Source organism: Vombatus ursinus, unplaced genomic scaffold, assembly GCF_900497805.2.
Source record: "Vombatus ursinus unplaced genomic scaffold, bare-nosed wombat genome assembly UNPS02014826.1, whole genome shotgun sequence".
Lineage (NCBI taxonomy): Eukaryota > Metazoa > Chordata > Mammalia > Diprotodontia > Vombatidae > Vombatus > Vombatus ursinus.
In genome coordinates this window covers 11,132,761-11,151,701 of record NW_020954604.1, presented here as the reverse complement: position 1 = coordinate 11,151,701, position 18,941 = coordinate 11,132,761, and the positions used below count along the sequence as shown (strand labels likewise).

The following is an 18,941-nucleotide window of genomic DNA, read 5'->3' as shown; positions in this document are numbered from 1 at the left end:
CCTATTCTGATTTTTAAGGAATTTATTTTCTTCAGTGAGCTTTTGTACTTCCTTTTCCATTTGGCTGATTCTACTTTTTAATAATGTAGTTCTTTTCTTCAGTGAATTTTTTTACATCTTTTTCCATTAGGCCAATTTTGATTTTTAAGGAGTTCTTCTCTTCATTGGATTTTTGTGCCTCTTTTATCATTTGTCCTATTCTATTTTTTAAGGTATGATTTTGTTCAGTATTTCTTGGTGCCTCCTTTACCAAACTATTGACTCTTTTTTCATGATTTTCTCGCATCACTCTTATTTATTTTCCCAATTTTTCCTCTACCTCTCTTAGTTGTTTTTTTTTTTTTTTAAATCCTTTTGAAGGGCAGGTAGGTGGCGCAGTGGATAGACCACTGGCCCAGAAGTCAGGAGGACCCGAGTTCAAATGTCACCCGTGTTCAAGGGACCTTTCCTGCTGACCTTCTAAGTTATCTTGGGCTGAAAAATTGTTTTATCCCTTCCTTTTGTGGGCTCTGCTGCTCCAGAATTCATTTTAAGGCATTATTTAAAGTTGTTTTGAGAGGAATTTGGGAGAACTCAGGTGAGTCCTTGTCTTTTCTCCACCATATTGGCTCCACTCCCCTCTTGGTTTCTTAACTGTTAAACTTAACATCCTGACAGCTAAGTGGCGCCATAGTGCTTAGAGCACTGGGCCTGGAGTCAGAGAGACTCCTCTTCCTGAGTTCAAATTCAGCCTCAGACACTTAATAGCTGGGTGACCTTGAGCAAGTCACTTAACCCTGTTTGCCTCAGTTTCCTCATCTGTAAAATTAACTGGAGAAGGAAATGGTAAACCACACCAGTATCTTTGCCAAGAAAACCCCAAATGAGGTCATGGACAGTCAGACACAACTGAAAAAACGACTTAACAACAGCAAACACAATGGATCTTCTCTTAGTTCTTACTCTAATTGAATTCCCTGCAGCTTTTGACCTTTTCAACAGCCCCCTGGACGCCATTTTCTGTCTTGTCTTCTATTCCTCTAACCTCTCCTCAGCCTCTTTATCTCTCGTCCCCCTACGGCTCCATCCGGAGATCTTTTTTCTTCTTCTACAGTCTCTCTTGATAATCTCCTCAGCTGTCATCTCTATACAGATGACAACAATAATCCATTTTCATCCGGTGGAGAGGGTGCATAGAGTGCTGAGCTAGGAGTCAGGAAGACCTGAGATCAAATCTGGCCTCAGACACTTACTGTGTGATATTGGGCAAGTCATTTAACCTCTGTTTGCCTCAGTTTACTCAACTGTAAAATGAGGATGATGATAATAACAGTTGCCTCCCAAACTTGTTCTGAGAATGAAATGAGATAATATTTGTAAAGTGCTTAGCATAGTGCCCAGTGTATAGTAGATGCTTAATAATATTTTTTACCTTCACTAATATCTCTCCTGAACTCCAGTCCTACACCACCATTAACTGCCTGCTGAAAGTCACCACCTGTTTGTCCCATACCCAAAATAAAATGATCGTCCCCCCTTCCCAAACCTGCCTCTTCTCCAAATTTCCCAGTTCTATTAAAGTCACTGTCATCTTTCTACATCTTTCTATAAGGTTAGAAACCTTATAGTTATCTTTGCCTTTTCCCTCTCATTTATCTCCCCAGTTACCAAGTCTTGTCAGATTTTTCCCAAAATATCCCTCATTTCCATTCCTTCTCTCTGTATGCATGAGTGCCCCCCTAATTCAGGCCCTCTCCTCCTCTCCTTCCTAGAGTATTATAATACCCTGATAAAGCATTCCTTCATTTCCAGTATCTTCCCTCCAATTCATCCTTGACACAGCTGTCAGATGCCTTCCTAAGGCACAGGATTGACAATCATTGTCACTTTCCGGCTCAAAAATTTTTGAGTGATTTCCCTGTTGCTATTAGGATACGATTTAGACTCCTAAGACTGATTTAAGACCTCCCACAGTCTAGTTCCATTCTGCTTCCTTTACAGGTTCATTTGGTATCACTCCTTTTTTTTTTCCCACTCTACACTCTAGCCAAACAGGACTGGTAAGCTATTCCCTAAATTCAGCATCCCATCTCACATTACAAAGCCTCTTTGCCATTCTTGGCACTTAAACCCTTCTCACTGACACCTGAGAATACTCAATATATGTTTTCTTTTCCTGCTATAAGCTCTTTGAGGGTAGGGCCTGAATCATTTTGGCCCTTTTATTCCCCACATCTAACATGGTATTTTACATAAACTGGGCACTTAATGCTCTTTGAATTAAATTGATGAATTGAGAGGCAGTGGAAAGAGCACTGATTTTGAAGTCAAAGGATCTGGCTTCAAATCTTACCTCTTTCAGTACCTGTGTGGCTGTGGACAAGTCCTTTAACCTCATTAGCCCTCAGTTTCCTCATCTGTAAAATGAAAAAGTTAGACTAGATGTCCTCTGAGCTTCCTTCCAGTTCTAGGTTTATGATTCTGTGATGATGATTCTAATTAAATAGCTTCCAAACTGGTTTTTCTACATCCAGTCTATCCCTTCTCCACTTGCTCCTCTGTACTTTTCTTCAGTTAATCTTTCTGATGGCCAGCTTGCCCCATCCATGACCATATATAACTTGTCTCTAAAACTTTCAATGAAGGGGCAGCTAAGTAGCACAATGAATAGAGCTCTGGCCTTGGAGTCAGGCGGACCTGAGTTCAAATCCAGCCTCAGACACTTAACACTTACTAGCTGTGTGACCCTGGGCAAATCACTTAACCCCGATTGCCTCACCTAAAAATAAATAAATAAATAAAAATCAAACTTTCAGTGACTGCTCAGTGCCTCCTGAATAAAGCATAAAACACCTAACTGTGGCATTCAAGTCCCTGTACAATCTAGCCACAACCCAGCTGTCTATCTAGTCTTATGTTACGAGTCTGTTTCAGCCAATGCTAACTAGCCTTCATCTCTCTCATCCTCATCCTGCCCTTTCAGGATTTGCTCATAACATTCCTCATTTAGGAATAATCCTTTTATCTACCTCCTCTTCCCCATGCCTAAGATGTATGTTCTCATTCTCACAAACACCATGCATCCCACCCCCCTCTAAAAATGATCTTGACCTCAGACGCCTCATAACACTTTACCCTAGATTTCTCTTTTGCATTTATCTCATTTTAATCATGGCTCCTTGTGTGTTCCTTTATCCGTCTGATTATAAGCTCCCAGAGAGCTTATAATAAGTCCTGTGTCATATGTATCTACTTATCTTCAGCTCTACCACAATGTATTGCACATAGTAGGTGCTTAAATTTTTTTTAAAAGTGGGATGAATTAAGAAGATTTGAGCTTTGAAAGTTGAGAGAAGGCTTTCACCAGGTAGAGATGTGATCCAGTCACAGAGCGTCACTTGTAGTTGTTTCCTGGGGGTGGCAAGAAAAGAATGGGGAGTAAAGAATAGCCTGGTTTGACTGGAACAGAGTTTTGTGCAGTGGTCATAGTATGCAGTAATGCTACAATGGTAGTTTGGAGCCAGAATGAGGAGGCCCTTGAATACCAGCCAGACTAAAGAGTACGTATTTTACCCTGTGAGCAATAGGGAACCATTGAAGGATTTTCAGTTGTGAAGTAGCAGCGTGGTCAAATTATTAGGAAGATTATTCTGGCCTTCTTGTGAAGAGTGGATTGGAGAGTAGTACTTATAAGAGATCAAAGAAAGAACAAAAGGACCCAGATGTACAAAAGCATTTATAGCAGCTTTTTTTATGGTGTCAAAGAATTGGAAACTAAAAGGCTTGTGGAATGGATGACAAATTAGATTAAGTGAGGGTAATGGGGATATTGTTGTGACGTGAAAAAATGAAAGGGATGATTTTAGAGAAACCTGGGAAGATTTGAATGAAGAGATGAAAGGTGAAGTGAGCAGAACCAGGAGAACAATTTATGCAACAACAACATTGTAAAGACAAGCACCACTGAAAGATTCTAATCAATGAATAGTGGTCCCCACTATTCTAGGGGACCAGTGGCGACATGTGCCACCTGCCTTCTGAAATAGAGGTGATACATTCAAGATGCTGTGTGTGTACATTTATGTATGGATACACATGAGAGATGTGGTGGGGAGTGGGACGGAGAAGAAATAAATCCTTGATAGTTGAAGAGAGAGAGAGAGAGAAATGAGACTGGACAAAGGAGAAAACACCACAGGCAGAGAGACCATAGTCTGTTTTAATAGTCCAGGCTGGGAGGGGTAGCTAGGTGGTGCAGTGGATAGAGCACCAGCCCTGAAGTCAGGAGGACCTGAGTTCAAATCCGGCCTCAAACCAAACACTTGACTTGTACTAGCTGTATGACCTTGGGCAAGTCACTTAACCCCGACTGCCTCACTCAAAAAAAAAAAAATAGTCCAGGCTGGAGATAATGAGGACCTGGACTCAGGTGGTTCCAGTATGAGCAGAGAAAGGAATGGATAGGAGAGAAGTTTTAGAGTCAGATAGCTGATGATTAGTTTTAGGGAGTTGGTAGATAAAGGAATCAGAGATGACTTGAAGGCTTTTAGCCAATTAATGCAATTAATAAACATTTATTTTTCTCTTTGTTTCACTGCTATTGGGGAAAAAAATGAAAAATAATATCAACATGTTTCCTATCAGCCACTGGTTTGAACACCCTTGGCAGGGGGTGGGGGGGGGTGCTCTTTGAATCTTCAAACCAAGTGCTGGTGTTTACTGAAGTTTTTGTTACCCAGAAAGTATAGCATACCCATCCCTGCCTCAGAAGTGGATCCCCCCCACCCACCTGACCCCACCAATGGTAATGTTCAGGTGCTTCTTTGCACAAATGATAAATAATCATTAGCTAGCAATTCTCTGGCCAGTATAGACCATACCTGTCTGGGGATAGTATAGACTGCAGGTCTTTCAAGGCTGCTGTAATCCCAGTATAGACTACATCTAAGAGAAGTGATTATCTTAGAGTGGCAGCTTTCCTAGTAATGTGGGTCCATTTTCTCTCTGCCTTAGCAATTTTCGTATAACTCAGTGGAAGCCTGACCTTCCTGGCTATTGAAGTGGCTCAGAATTAGTGACACTGACTTTCATCTGGGGACCTCTTTTTGTAACATCCACATCTATACCCACAGGCCAAACAAGCAATAGCATGTTTTGGGACATCATAATTACAGTTATTTTACTTGCCCCAGGACCAGTAATAATTACTCCCCTGTGCTGGGCATTCCCATTCCCTACACTCTTATTTTTCCCCAGTGACTAAAATCTGTGTTTTATGTCCCCCCTTCTCTTACTGTGGGGACTGAGAAGCCATGTATGTAGTAGAAGGAACACAGGTTAGGAGGTAAGGGCTCTAATCCCAGATCTCCCACCAACCTGCTGTGCAACCTGAGGCAAGCTACCCAACCCCTCTGTGCTTCCATTTTCCTTCATTTGTAAAAAACAAGACTAGCAAGCTTACCTTGAGGTTCAAATGAAATGATGAATATAGACGTACCTTGAAAATCATAACGAACTAAACAGGTGGAGTACCGTGGCCAAAGCATTCATTACCTAGTTGCTAACGTACTGGTAATGGGCCTAGACTGGTCCCTTGGATGCATACATGCCTTGAGTCTCTGGCCAGGACCGTACCATACAAATAATAGCTAGCATTTATATAGCACTTTAAAGGTCACAAAATACTTTACAAACATTATCTCATTTTATCCCTCCAACAGCCCTGGGAGGTGGATGCTGTTATTATTCCCCTTTTACAGATGAGGAAACTAAGGTAGAACAGTTAAGTGACTTGTCCAAGGTGACACTGTTAGTAAGCCTCTGAGGAAGTATTTGAATTCAGGTCTTCCTGACTCCAGGTCCAGCACCACTCTATCCACATAGTCGCCACTAGATAATACGAAGCATTGTTATGACTTCTTCCTATCTCTCAACACCTGGATTGAAGCCATACAATGGAAAGGCTTGAAATTGGGCAAATTAGTTTCAAATTCTGATTTTGAAGCTTATCATTATAACTTTGGACAAATCCCTTAATTTCTCTGAGCCTCAGTTTCCTCATCTGTAAAATGAAGGATAATAATATTTTCTGTCTATCTCCCAAGGTTGTTATGAGGGGAAGTGCCTTATAAATTTAAGGCATTATAGTCAAGTCAACAAGCATTTAATAACCCTTACTATGTGCCTGGCACTATTCTGAGCATCAGGAATACAAAGAAAGGAGAAAGAACTGTCCCTGCAAAGATGGTATTTGTAACTCATGAGACCTTTGTCAGTATTAGGGTAGTTGGAGGCAAAAAATTATGTGGATAGATAGAGGGCACAGCGTGAGTTGAAAATGAAGGGGTGATATCTGGAGAAGAAAATTAAGGGGTGAAAGAGGATTATACTGGGAGAAGGAGAGAGAATGGGGTAAATTATCTCACATAAAACAGACAAGAAAAGGCTTTTACAGTGGAGGAGAAGCGGGGGAAGGTGAGAGAGAATGAGGGAATATTATTCTCATTGGATTTGGCTTAAGGAAGGAGTACCATACACACTTAAGTGGGTATGGAAATCTCTTACCCTACAGGAAAATAGGGGAGAAGGGGATAAGAGAGCAGGGTGGGGGAGATGATAAAGGGGAGGGCAGATTGGGGAAGGGGATAATCAGAAGCAAACACTTCTGAGAAGGGACAGGGTCAAAAGAGAGGATAAAATAAATGGGGGGCAGGATAGGATGAAGGGAAATATAGTTAGTTTTTCACAACATGACTACTATGGAAGTATTTTGTATGACTACACATGTATAACCCGTATCAAGTTGCTTGCCTTCTCAATGAGAGTGGATGGGGGGGAGGGAGGAAGGGAGAAAATTTGGAACCCAAAGTTTTAAAAACAAATGTTAAAAATTGTTTTCACATGCAACTGGGAAATGAGATATATAAGCAATGGGGTATAGAAATCTATCCTGCCCTACAGGAAAATAGGAGGAGAAGGGGATAGGAGAAGTGGAGGGGGGATAGAAGGAAGGACAGATTAGGGGAAGGGGGTATTCAGAATGCATGATGTCCTGGGGTGGGGGGAGGGACAGGATGGGGAGAAAATTTGGAATTCAAAATCTTGTGGAAGTGAATGTTGAAAACTAAAAACAAATTAATTAATTTAAAAAAAAATTTTTAAATTAAAAAATAAAACTAAAAAAATATATAAAGAACAGTCCCTGCCCTCAAGAAGTTTACAGTCTAATGGGGAGACAGCATGCAAACAACTATGTATACACAACACAAGATATTGACAAGATAAATTGGAAAGATAGTCTTAGAGGGAAGACATTAGTATAAAGGGGGATTGGGAAAGGTTTCTTTGGTTTTAGCTAGACCTGAAGAAAACTAGGAACACAACAGACAGAGATGGTGGAGAGAGTTCTAGGCACGGGGGCCAGCCAATGAAAATGCATGGTTTGGAGAGATGGGGAAGGGTCCTGTGTGAAGAACAGCATGGAGGTCAGAGTCACCTATCAGATTGGCTAATAGGACAAATGTCGGAGGGGATGTGGAAAAATTGGGACACTAATGCACTATTGGTGAAGTGGTGAACTGGTCCAGATGTTCTGGAGAGCAATTTGGAACTATATCCAAAGAGCTATAAAACTATGCATTGCCTTTGACCCAGCAATACCATCACTAGGTCTGTATCCTAAAGAGATGAAAACAAAAGGCCCTATATGTACAAAAATATTTATAGCAGCTCTTTTTGTGGTGGCAAAGAATTGGACATTGAGGGTATGTCCATCAGTTGGGGAATGGCTGAACAAGTTGTGGTTTATGATTGTGATGGAAGTCCGCCTGCTCATTGTTTCTTATAGCCCAATAGTATTCCATTACATTTATATACCACAGCTTGAACAAGTTGTGGTATATGATTGTGATCGGAAATACTGTTGGGCTATAAGAAATGATGAGCAGGGTGCTTTTAGAAAAACCTGGGAAAACTTATATGAACTGATGCTGAGCGAAGTGTTCTAGTTCTCCAGAACTAGGAGAACATTGTACACAGTAACAGCAATATTGTACAATGATCAACTGTGAATGACTTAGCTCTTCTCAGCAATACAATAATCCAAGACAATACCAAAGGACTCATGATGAAAAATACTATCTGCATCCAGAGAAAGATCTGTGAAGTCTGAATACAAATCAAAGCATACTATTTTCTCCTTTTTTTGTTTTTGTTTTTTCTTTCTCATGGTTTTCCCCTTTTGTTCTGATTCTTCTTTCACAACATGACTAATGTGGAAATATATTTAACGTGATTGTACATGTATAGCCTGTATCAGATTGCATGCCATCTTGGAGAGGGGAGAAAATTTGGAACTCAAAAATGTTATAAAAGTGAATGTTGAAAACTAAAAATAAATAAATTTATTAATTTTAATTTAAAAAAAAGAAAAATGCTGTGCACCTCTAGAGAAAGAACTGATGGAGTCTGAATGAAAATTGAAGCATATTTTTTCACTTCCTTTATTTTTCTTGCTTTTTTTTGCAACATAGCTAATATGGAAATGTTTTGCATAACTTCACATATATAATTAGTATCACATGTCTTGCCTTCATAATGGGTGGGGGAAAGAATTCAGAAGTCAACATTTTTTAAAATGAATGTTTAAAATAAATAATATTTAAAAATGCCCAACAGAAGGTGTTATATTTGATCCTGAAGATCATAAGGAGCCACTCAAGTTTATTGCATGGGAAGGTGACATAGTCAGACCTAGACTTTAGGAAATTCAGTTTGACAGCTGAGTAGAAGAGAGATTTGATGCAGCGAGACCAACTGGCAGGCTGCTGCAGTATAGAAGTGTCAGTGTCATCAGCATTCTGTATGTGAAACACCTTTCCAAGATCTTACACTGAGGAAATCTAGGTCATAAGAGGTTCAAAACTTGCCCAAGGTCTCACAGGTGGTGTGGCAGTGTGGGATTTGAACCCAGGTCCTCTTATTTCAAATCATTTTCTCTTTCTTCCACCTCTGAGTGAAGCTTGTCGCCATCAACTCCTTCCTTTCAGCTTCTCTGACCAACCTTCCCCACCACCCTTGTTCTTCTCCCTGGCAGGTGTCCCTCTGTACCCAGGTGGCCTTGGGTATGGAACATCTCTCCAACAGTAGGTTTGTACACAAGGACCTGGCTGCCCGAAACTGCCTCATCAGTGCCCAGAGACAAGTGAAGGTGTCCTCACTGGGCCTCAGCAAGGATGTCTACAACAGGTACTGCTACTGGGAGGGTACTGTACCCCTCCTCAATGTGACCTTTCCTATCCTTACCCATTCATTCCCTGCCAAACATGGATAACAGTCATATGGTATGGATAACAGTCATAGAAACTTTAAACTGTAGGGCATAGGGTAGGGATGGGGGAAGAGGATTTTGAATATGGAGAATTCTAAAACGGGGGCCCAGAAAAAAGGGGTTGCTACTTCTACTCTCCCTATAGGTGGAGCATTTTTACATATTACTGCTCAACTCTCTTCTTTTAAAATAGACACAAACTCTTTTCATTTGATCCTGTAAGCTTCTCTGATGTCACTCACAGTGAGAAAAAATTAGGACTTCTCAGGAGGTTATAAAGTGCCAAGGGCCCTTCACACATCAGGGATTCCTGCCTTGGGGGCTGAGGCTGGGCCCCAGATCATCTGTTAAGGACTCACCTTTGTGTTCTCTAGTGAATATTACCACTTCCGTCAAGCCTGGATCCCGCTGCGCTGGATGCCCCCAGAAGCTGTCCTGGAGGGTGACTTCTCTACAAAGTCAGATGTCTGGGCCTTTGGGGTGCTGATGTGGGAGGTGTTTACCCACGGCGAGATGCCCCATGGTGGGCAGGCTAACGACGAGGTGCTGGCAGGTAGGGGTCTCTACCCAGGAGTGCAACATATAGGACATTGGACTTAGAGGATCAGCGTTCCAATGTCACCTCAGACATTTACTGGCTGTTTGACCCTGGGCAAGTCACTTAACTGCTGTTTGCCTCAGTTTCCTCACCTGTTCCATGAGGGGGTCAGACTTCATTGCCTCTAAGATTCCTTCCAGCTCCAGATCTATGATTCGACAGGGAAATGAGGTTGGAAGGGTGGGGTAGGGGGAGTGAGGCTACACCCCACTCTCTCTACCCACTTCCCCTAGTGGGTAGCTTGTCGTAACTTTTCTGGGCCCCTCAGGTTTGTGGCTCCCTACTGGCTTTGTCAAAGAATTCTGTGGGCCCCATGGGAAGGGAGTAGGGAGTGCACAGGTTTTGAGCCCTGTGCTTATGGGGCTCTGGGGCAGGGGGGAGAGAGTGGGTTGGAGGGAGAGACCTGAGGAGGCATCCTTTCCCCCCTCTCCTGCCGCAGACCTACAGGCGGGAAAGGCGCAGCTCCAGCAGCCTGAGGGCTGTCCTTCCAAGTTGTACCGGCTGATGCAGCGCTGCTGGGCTCCCAGCCCCAAAGATCGGCCGTCTTTCAGTGAGATCGCTAACGTGCTCGGAGAGAGCTCTGCTGATGGAAAGCCGTGAGGAGGGAGTCCCGGGGCAGGCTGTGTCCCAGGATGGGCGAGGGACGGGGGGAAGCCCAGCAGGGAGTGCCAGCTGCTCCCATGGACCTCGCGGCAGGTTGGGCATGGCTTCCCTCTCCCCTTCTGCTCTTGGGCTCCTTGACCTGGCATGGACAGGTAGACCTGAGCCTGGGCAGAGCCTGGGCTTTCCTCCCTGTCTCCCCCAACTCAGTCCCTTGCATTTGCTCCTTTGACCCTTGTATTGGCTGGGTCACTGGGACCTGGGGGCTGGGCATCTTGTCCCCCCCCTTACCAGGAGCAGCATTGGCACCTCAGGTAATACTAATGAGCAGCATAGGCCTTCTCTGTGCTCTGGGCACCTAGCCCTACCACTTAACCTGCCGACTTCCCCGGATGTCAGGCCAGGTCAGGTCCTGGGACTTTTCCTAAGGTACCAAGACTAAGCATCAGGGCTAGATTGGTGACAGTCTAGGAGTCTTCAGGTGCCTGAGTGAGTGAGGCACATGGGGACTGCCTCAGGATTCGGAGGGGGACATTCCTGAGTGTGTACCTGCCTTGAATGCCCCAGGGGTCTGGTCTTTGTGCCTGGCCTACTCCTGTTACCCTCTGCTCTGCCTTCCCTCTCTCCTTTCCCCTTACTAAGTGCCTGGCAGATGAAGGAGTTTTTCAGGAGCTTTTGACACTATATTTACTGCCCCTTTTGTATGCACCATGGGCGAGTTTTGTACTTAACTTCAGGTGGGGTTTGTGGGGGGAGGGAGGGAGGGGAGGGTCTGGAGGGGTGGGGAGGGCCGGGCCACCCCTGCCCCCTGCCTGCCACAGGGATGGGGTTTTTAACTCGCTGCTCTCAATAAAGAAGCCCTTTTTGTAACTTTCTTCTAAGGCTCATGACCTGTTCTCCTCAATCCTACCCCTAGCTACTACCCTTCACCCTGACTCCCATCTCCATGCCCTCCCTCACTGTGGCTTTCATAGAGTCTCGTGGGGCTCGGATGCAGTTCCACATCCTGTGGTTCATTCCAGTATTCATGCATGAAAGCTGGTGCCAGGTTTATACAGCCCCATGAAGAAATCTGAAGAAAGTGGCTGCTGGTACTGGCCCAGCCCCAGGTTTCCCTCTCTCTCCCTTTTAGCTAAGACTTGGAGCTGGGCAGAATAAAGGGCCTAGCAAGAATGGGACTCATGGAAGGATGTGAAGGGTAAGAGCTTTGGCTCCTATTTCCCTTCCCTCCTTCTAGAGGTCATCTTGACCATTCCCTGGCTCTGCTTTCTGGCTGTTTCACAGGCCTTACACTCAGATTTGGTCAGTGGGTGTGTGGGTGCACAGGATATGGAAAGAGTAGGATCCAAGATAAGATTGAGGGTAGATTTGTCTGTGAAGTGATGATGGACATTGGGGGAAGGTCAGATCCTTGGAGGTCAATCAGATTTCAATAATTTATCAGAAACAATGGTGGCTTTGCCACTCAGTCATCTCCGCTTGCTTTGATTTTTAACGTTATTCATTAAATTTTAATCAGGTCTACCTTATCTTTTAAAAACAAACAAACAAACAAAAACCTTCCCCTTTAATCTGCTCCCATTCTTCCCTGTGCCTTCCACTGGCAGAGTTCTAGAAAAGGCAATCTTCAAGTATTTTCAGGTCTTCTTCCTCACCACCCACTCATTCTCCATCACCTATAACCTGGCATCTGTCTTCAACATTACTAAAACTGCTTTCTCCCCAGTCACCTGGGATCTCTTAGTCACCAAATTTACCTCCTATAATTAAAGACTTTATTCAGTCTTCATCGTCCTGCACTTCTGTAGCATCAACATTGCTGACTACCTCTACTTCTTAAAAAACAAATGTCATCTCTATGGCCCCTTCCCACAGCCCATTCTAGATATTGCAGTGTTAAAAGGATAAGCTCCTCTCCCAGGTACTTCTGACCCATTCATTGCCCACATCCCTTACATGGATCTGCCCAGGCTTTTGTCCTCCTGTATTTTTCTTTTGACAACCTCCTTGACACCAGCAGCAATGGCTGTGCCGGCAATGACTCCAGCCCTGACCTTTGCTGAAACTAAATTCACATTTTTCGACTGCCTATTAGAAATGACCTCCCTGGAATACCTTCAAGTCCTTGACTTTACTGTATCCCAAACAGTAATCCTTACAGAATCACAGGATCTCAGAGTTGGAAGGAATCTCAGTGGTCTTCTAGTCTAAAGCATGGACTCAAAACAAAAATTCCCTTTCAAAAGACCCCACAAGTGGTCACAGAGCCTTTGTTTAAAGACTTCCGGTGAGAGAGAAACCCATTTCTTCCTACAGCACTGTTCACTCTACTCTTGGATAAATCTGCTTGCTGGGAAGTTTTTACAATTGTGGGAGTCAGATTGTGCTGAGCCTTAGATTAAGGGGATTCACTGATGATTTTTGAGCAGAGAAATGAAATGGTCAGACTTGTGCTTTAAGAAGATTATTTTGGCATCTGTATGGATGGGTTGGGGAAGAGAGAGTCTGGAAGCAGAATTGGTGAACAGAGGTTCTACTTGTCCAGGCAAGAGATGATGAGGGTCTGAAGTAGTGATGGGCATGTGAGTGGATAGGCGGAGTTAGATATAGTTGTTGGGAAGGGGGGCATGAAATCAACAAGGCTTCCCACATGGTGAAAAGATGGCTGACTGGGAAAATGGTGTGTCTTCAAATAGGAGGGATTTTTGGATAAGGTGGAGGTGGCAAAGTCATTGCTTTCTATTTCTGAACAGTTTTGAGTTTAAGATAAATATATTTGAGAGTCATCTATGTAGAGATAATAATTCAACCCATAGGAGCTTATGAGCTATTTCCTAAGAGTGTAAAGAAGAAATAGACAGCCCTGGGGAACACCTGTGCTTGGGGGGAGGGGGAGATGGGTAATGCCTCTGCAAAAGAGACTGAGAAAGAGTGGCCAGAGAGGTAGGACTAGAACCAGTCTTGTCATGAAATTTAGGAAATTGAGAGTATGGATGAGGAGGTTATGTTCAGTGTTCTCAATAGCTGTTAAAAAGTCAAGATGAGGGGCAGCTAGGTGGTGCAGTGCACGGAGCTCTGGCCTTGTAGTCAGGAGGATGTGAGTTCAAATCCAATCTCAGATACATGACACTTACTAGCTGTATGACCCTGGGCAAGTCACTTAACCCCAATTGTCTCACCAAAAAAGCAAAAAAAAAAGTCAAGATGAAGGGGCAGCCAGGTGGCGCAGTGGATAGAGCACCGACCCTGGAGTCAGGAGGACCTGAGTTCAAATCTGACCTCAGTCCAGACACTTGACACTTACTAGCTGTGTGACCCTAGGCAAGTCACTTAACCCCAATTGCCAAAAAAATTTTTTAAAAATGAGATAAAAAGTCAAGATGAAGACTGATAAAAGGCTATCCTTTCATTTATGAGTTGGACTGGATTACTAGTGAAGTTCCTTCCAACTCTCAGATTCTGTAATTATGTGATTTAGCAGTTCAGAGATCATTGGTAAACTTAGAGCAGCAGTGGTAAAGTGATAATATGGTTAGGAGCCAGATTGCAAGAGATTAAGAAGTGAACAGGTGGGGAGGGATTTGGAGACATCAAATATAGATGTTTCTTTCCAAGAGTTTGGTTGGGAAAGTGTGGAGATATATCAGATAATACCTTGAGGGGATGGCAGAGTCAAGGGAAAGCAAATTTTTTTTTATTATATTATGTAGTCATCAGGGAATGAGCCAGTTGAGACAAGGAAAGATTGAAGCTAAGAGAAAGAGATAGGGCAAGTCCATGGAGAAAACAAGAGGTGATGGAGTCAATGGCACTATTTAGTAAGGAGAAAGGCTACCTCCTCAGAGGTGGGAATATAGGAGAGGATGGGTGAAGAAATGACAAATGGCTTCTATTTTCTTAATAAAGTAAGAGGTGACAGCAGTTTGAGGAAAAAGTGAGGTGGAGAACAGCATGGAGAAACATTTTAGAATAGTCTCTGTGGCTAGTGGGACAGAGTTAACCAAGGAAGATTAGAAATTTGTCTTGCAGCAACGATGGCTCAGTTATGATTAGATAACCTGAGTTTTTAGTGGACCCAGTCAGTTAGATGGTGTGACTTCCTCTTGCCAGAATTTCAAGTGTGCAAGTAAAGACAAAGGATGGTGAGAGTGATCCAGGATGGAGGAAGCAGCAAGAACCAAAGAGGCGTAGGGGCCAGCGTAAAGTCAAACCGGTCAGCTCTAGAGACTTAACTATGAAGATATCAAGTTGAGGAATTTGTGTTTTATATTCAAGGCAATGGATAGAGCTTTATATTAGAGTTTGTAGGGAATAATTCATTTTCATACTCCCTGCAGTGGGTAGTAACTGACATTTATATAAGATCTCAAGGTTTACAGAGTACCTTTCCATACCACACATTATGCTATCTCAGTGTTTGCTGAGAGGATGGTTTAACTTGGCTGCAAGTTAATTGTCTTCAAAAATGTAAAGGGCTGCTATGTGGAGAGGGTTTAAATTCATCCTGTTTAACCCCATAGGGCAAAACTAAGCTGCAGTGATAGAAGTTTCAGAGACAGATTTAGGCTTGATATCAGGGAAAGTTCTTTAATAATTGGAATTTTTTTTTTTGAGGCACTTGGGGTTAAGTGACTTGCCCAGGGTCACACAGCTAGTAAGTGTCAAGTGACTGAGGCCAGATTTGAACTCAGGTCCTTCTGACTCTAGGGCTGGTGCTGTATGTACTGTACACCTAGCTGCCCCTAATAATTGGAATTTTCTAAAGTGGAATGGGCTACTCTAAGAGGTGATAGGTTTCCCTTCATTGGAGGACTCATAGTGAAGATTAAAAGATGGTCAATTTGTTGGGGGTTGGACAATTTTCTTAGGAAATCTGTTGGACTGTATAGATGGTCTCCTAGAGCCCTTCCAATTCTGAAAGTGTGATTCATGAAACGTAGATGAGCATCTACTGAGGCAATATGGTGTGATGGGAAGAGCTAGTACTAGGCAGGAGCCCTACCTATCTCAGTATCCTGGTTTTGCTATAACTACTAATGGTCTTAGACAAGGCCACCTCAGTTTCCTCTATTTACTATAATATTGACTGGATAAAAAATATTGACAAAGCAGTGTGGTATGACGGAAAGATACATTCCTCAACCTTACAGCCAAGCAGTCAACAAGTACTTTATTTATTAGGCTATTTCCTTGATAGAGCATAAGCCTTTTTAAGGACAAAAATGATTATATTTTTGTCTTTTTATGCCCAGTGTCTAGAACATAATAGATGTTTCATAAAAATGCTTGTTGAAGGGGCAGCTAGGTGGCCCGCCAGCCCTGAAGTCAGGAGGACCTGAGTTCAAATCCGACCTCAGACCAAACACTTAACACTTCCTAGCTGTGTGATGACCCTGGGCAAGTCACTTAACCCCAATTGCCTTTAAAAAAAATGCTTCTTGATTTGCCTATTATGTTATAACTACATACAGAATATAGAACAGGTAGGCTTGCTTTTTTTTTTTTTTGGTGGTAAAAAACTTCTCTGGATGGCTGGGGCCGCTTCCCAGAGCACTAGATTTTGGAGTCCAAGGACCACCTATTTTTTATTACCTGCCAAAGCAAGTTTTGGGGACAATCTTCGCATCTATAAAACGAAAGGGTTGGACTTTGTACATACATAGAGTGGAAAAAAATCAGACTGGCTCTGGCAAGACAACCTGGGTTCAGATGCCCTCAATGACACTGCCTGTGTGATCCTGGTCAAGTCATGTTTAAACCTTCCCTGGGTCCCAGTTTCCTTATCTGTGAAATGAAGTGATTAAACTGGTTAAGTTTCTGAGGCCCCTTCCTGCTCTAGCTGGAGAACTTTGGGATCCTCAAAGCAAATGACTCATTGATCTCAAAGGACTTAAAAAGCAGATTGCTTCATCTCTTAACTCTGAATATGCAAGACTTTGATAATAAAGACTGTGCTATGATTTCTGCCCCCTCCCCCCCAAAAAAGGGATTTACATTCCCTTTCCCTAGAAAAGACAGTTGATGGCATGGTCCCTTAACCTGCCTCATCTTCTGAGCCAGGTATGAGTGTAGAGTGGAAGGAATCATGATGCACTTAGTCAACCTTATTAACATTTAATGGCTGGGAATAATGAGTGCTAATCACTTCACCTGAGTTATTTCCCCCTTAATAATGCAACTCACCAAAGCAACTTTACAGGGAGTGTGGCGAGGAAAGTGCTTTGGGTAGATGATTATTAGTATGAAGGAGTTTGTGGAGGTTAGGATAAAGAGTTCTGATGTCAGAAATAAAATGAGCTTATTTGAGAGTGCTTGCAAGGTATTACAGTGGAAAAGAGGGTTGGAATCAAAGAGTTTGTTTCAGGATGGTGATTAGTGAGATAGAAGACCTCTGAGGTCCCATCCAGGAGTGATCCTTCCCAGCAATCACACATACAGCATCATAGATAGTCATGGACTTAGAGCTGACCTAAGAGACCTTGCAGGCCATGTTGGTCTTAAAAGTCTTCTGTCATCCCCTGACATGATTCCAAAACCAGCCTCTTCTCCTAAAGGACTTCTCTGAAGGATAACCCAAAGTTCCAAGATCCGTCATGGACTGGCATACCCTAGTTAGGAAGCATTAAGCTCTAATGTGCCAAGCACCGTGCTATATAATCAAGCACTGGAGACACAGGGAAAAGTGAAATCAGCCTCTTGCCCTCAAGGAACTTATATTCTAATGTAAGAGACAATAATTTGAATAGGTAACATATGAAATGCTTACAGGGAGAAGCAAGACCTCTGTTTCTAATGCACTGTCTCATGAAAGGAAGAATCAGTGAACCTCTTTAGCCTTGAGTACCAAGAGTAGGAAGGGAAAGTTTGACAGATGGAAGAAGAAAAAGTAGACAGCAAAAAGACATGAGAGGAAAGAGTTCATGCTACTTCATGGGTGGAGCCCAGTGGTAGGAAGTGCCCCTGTAAATTTGTGGCACCTATGCCAGATGCCCCTTTTTCCCAATTGGGGGTTCATGGTAATAGTGTTTTTTTCCACAGGTGTACGTAATATTTCCGAGAAGCCTTCCCTTTCCCCAGTTTACAAGGGTGCTAATCTCTCCTCTTTCTGGGATTCCAGCCCTCATTCTTTTTGTTTGTTTCCTCAGCCCCTCCTGGCTTTTATTTCCATAGGATATTGGGATTCAAGGATTTTCTCTAGTGTCAGGAATGGATTTGTATTCTTTTACCCTCTCCATTTTCTTGTGTGCAATCTCCAAGAACCTAGTGGATTGAATATCTACAGCCTGGGACTGGAGATGGTAACAAAGCCACTGAATCCACTTGAATGAGATTTTGAGTAGATCACTTCTGCTCTCTTAACCTGTTTTCTCATCTGTAAAACACGGAGTTGGAACTAAATCCCAGCATCAGATTTTTCAGAGTCAGACAGTACCTTGGTGGCTCTCTAGTCCACCCATACATGGAAAAGAATTCCCTTCCACAATGTAACCATTGAGTGGTCATCCAGCCTTTGCAAATTTCAAGTGAGAGAGTGAATCCATTCTAACCTAAAAACTGTAAGAGGTATCCATTCTACTTTGGTTATATTGCTGGACTTTTCAGGAGATGTTTTAACATCAAGCCTTTTTTTTCCTTGCAACTTTTGTCCTCTCGGGGCAACAGAGATGTCAGATGTCAATCTCTCTTTAACAAGACAGGTCGTCTTTGAAGACAGCTATTATTATTTAAGTTGTGTTTTCTTTTTCCTGAGGACCATGATCTCACTTGCAGCTGAAACCTTCCATATGTGTTATTTCCACCATCAGAATGTGAGCTCCTCAAGAATAGGGACTGTCTTACTTTTCTATTTGTATCTTTGCATATAATACGGGCTTTTCATTTGTTTGTTTAGATAAATATTTCTCATATTCTGACTAAACATCTCTAACTAGAGTTCCTTCATCTTCCTATTACATGATCCTGAGGCCTGTTATTACCATCCTGCTTGCCCTCTTCTGGACACCTCAAGTTTACCAATATTCTTCTTAAATATAGTATATAGTATCTAGAACTGAATATACTCCAGATGTGGTCTGACATAGTCATAGTAAAATGGAACAGACTTTCAGGTTATTTCCTGAATCCCAAGAAAGCATTGGCTTTCTTAGTGGGCTGGCTAGCTTCTCTCTCTCTCTCTCTCTCTCTCTCTCTCTCTCTCTCTCTCTCTCCCTCTCTCCCTCTCCCTCCCCCTCCCTCTCTCCCTTTCCCTCCCTCCCTCCTTCTCTCCCTCCCTTTCCCTCCCTCCTCCTCCCTTCTTCCCCCTCTCTTTTCCTCTCCTCCGACTCTCCCTTTGCTTTTTCTTCTTCCTCCTCCCCACAAGTCCAAATGGATCCCTGTAGATTAGGACTTGTTAACTGGGAGTCCGTAGACTCAGTTCCTTCTTTATTTCAATGAAAT

The 18,941-nt window shown here is 42.9% G+C and overlaps 1 protein-coding gene across 1 annotated transcript in view; it reads left to right on the top strand.

Moving 5' to 3' along the window:
• Positions 1-11,253, top strand: part of PTK7 (protein tyrosine kinase 7 (inactive)) — an 88,134-nt gene extending 76,881 nt beyond the window's left edge. Inside the window, exons 18-20 of the mRNA XM_027838439.1 lie at positions 9,074-9,225; positions 9,682-9,860; positions 10,345-11,253. Coding sequence (XP_027694240.1) covers positions 9,074-9,225; positions 9,682-9,860; positions 10,345-10,505 — 492 coding nt within the window. The 3' untranslated portion in view covers positions 10,506-11,253. The remainder of the gene's footprint in view (positions 1-9,073; positions 9,226-9,681; positions 9,861-10,344) is intronic.
• Positions 11,254-18,941: the final 7,688 nt, after the last annotated feature.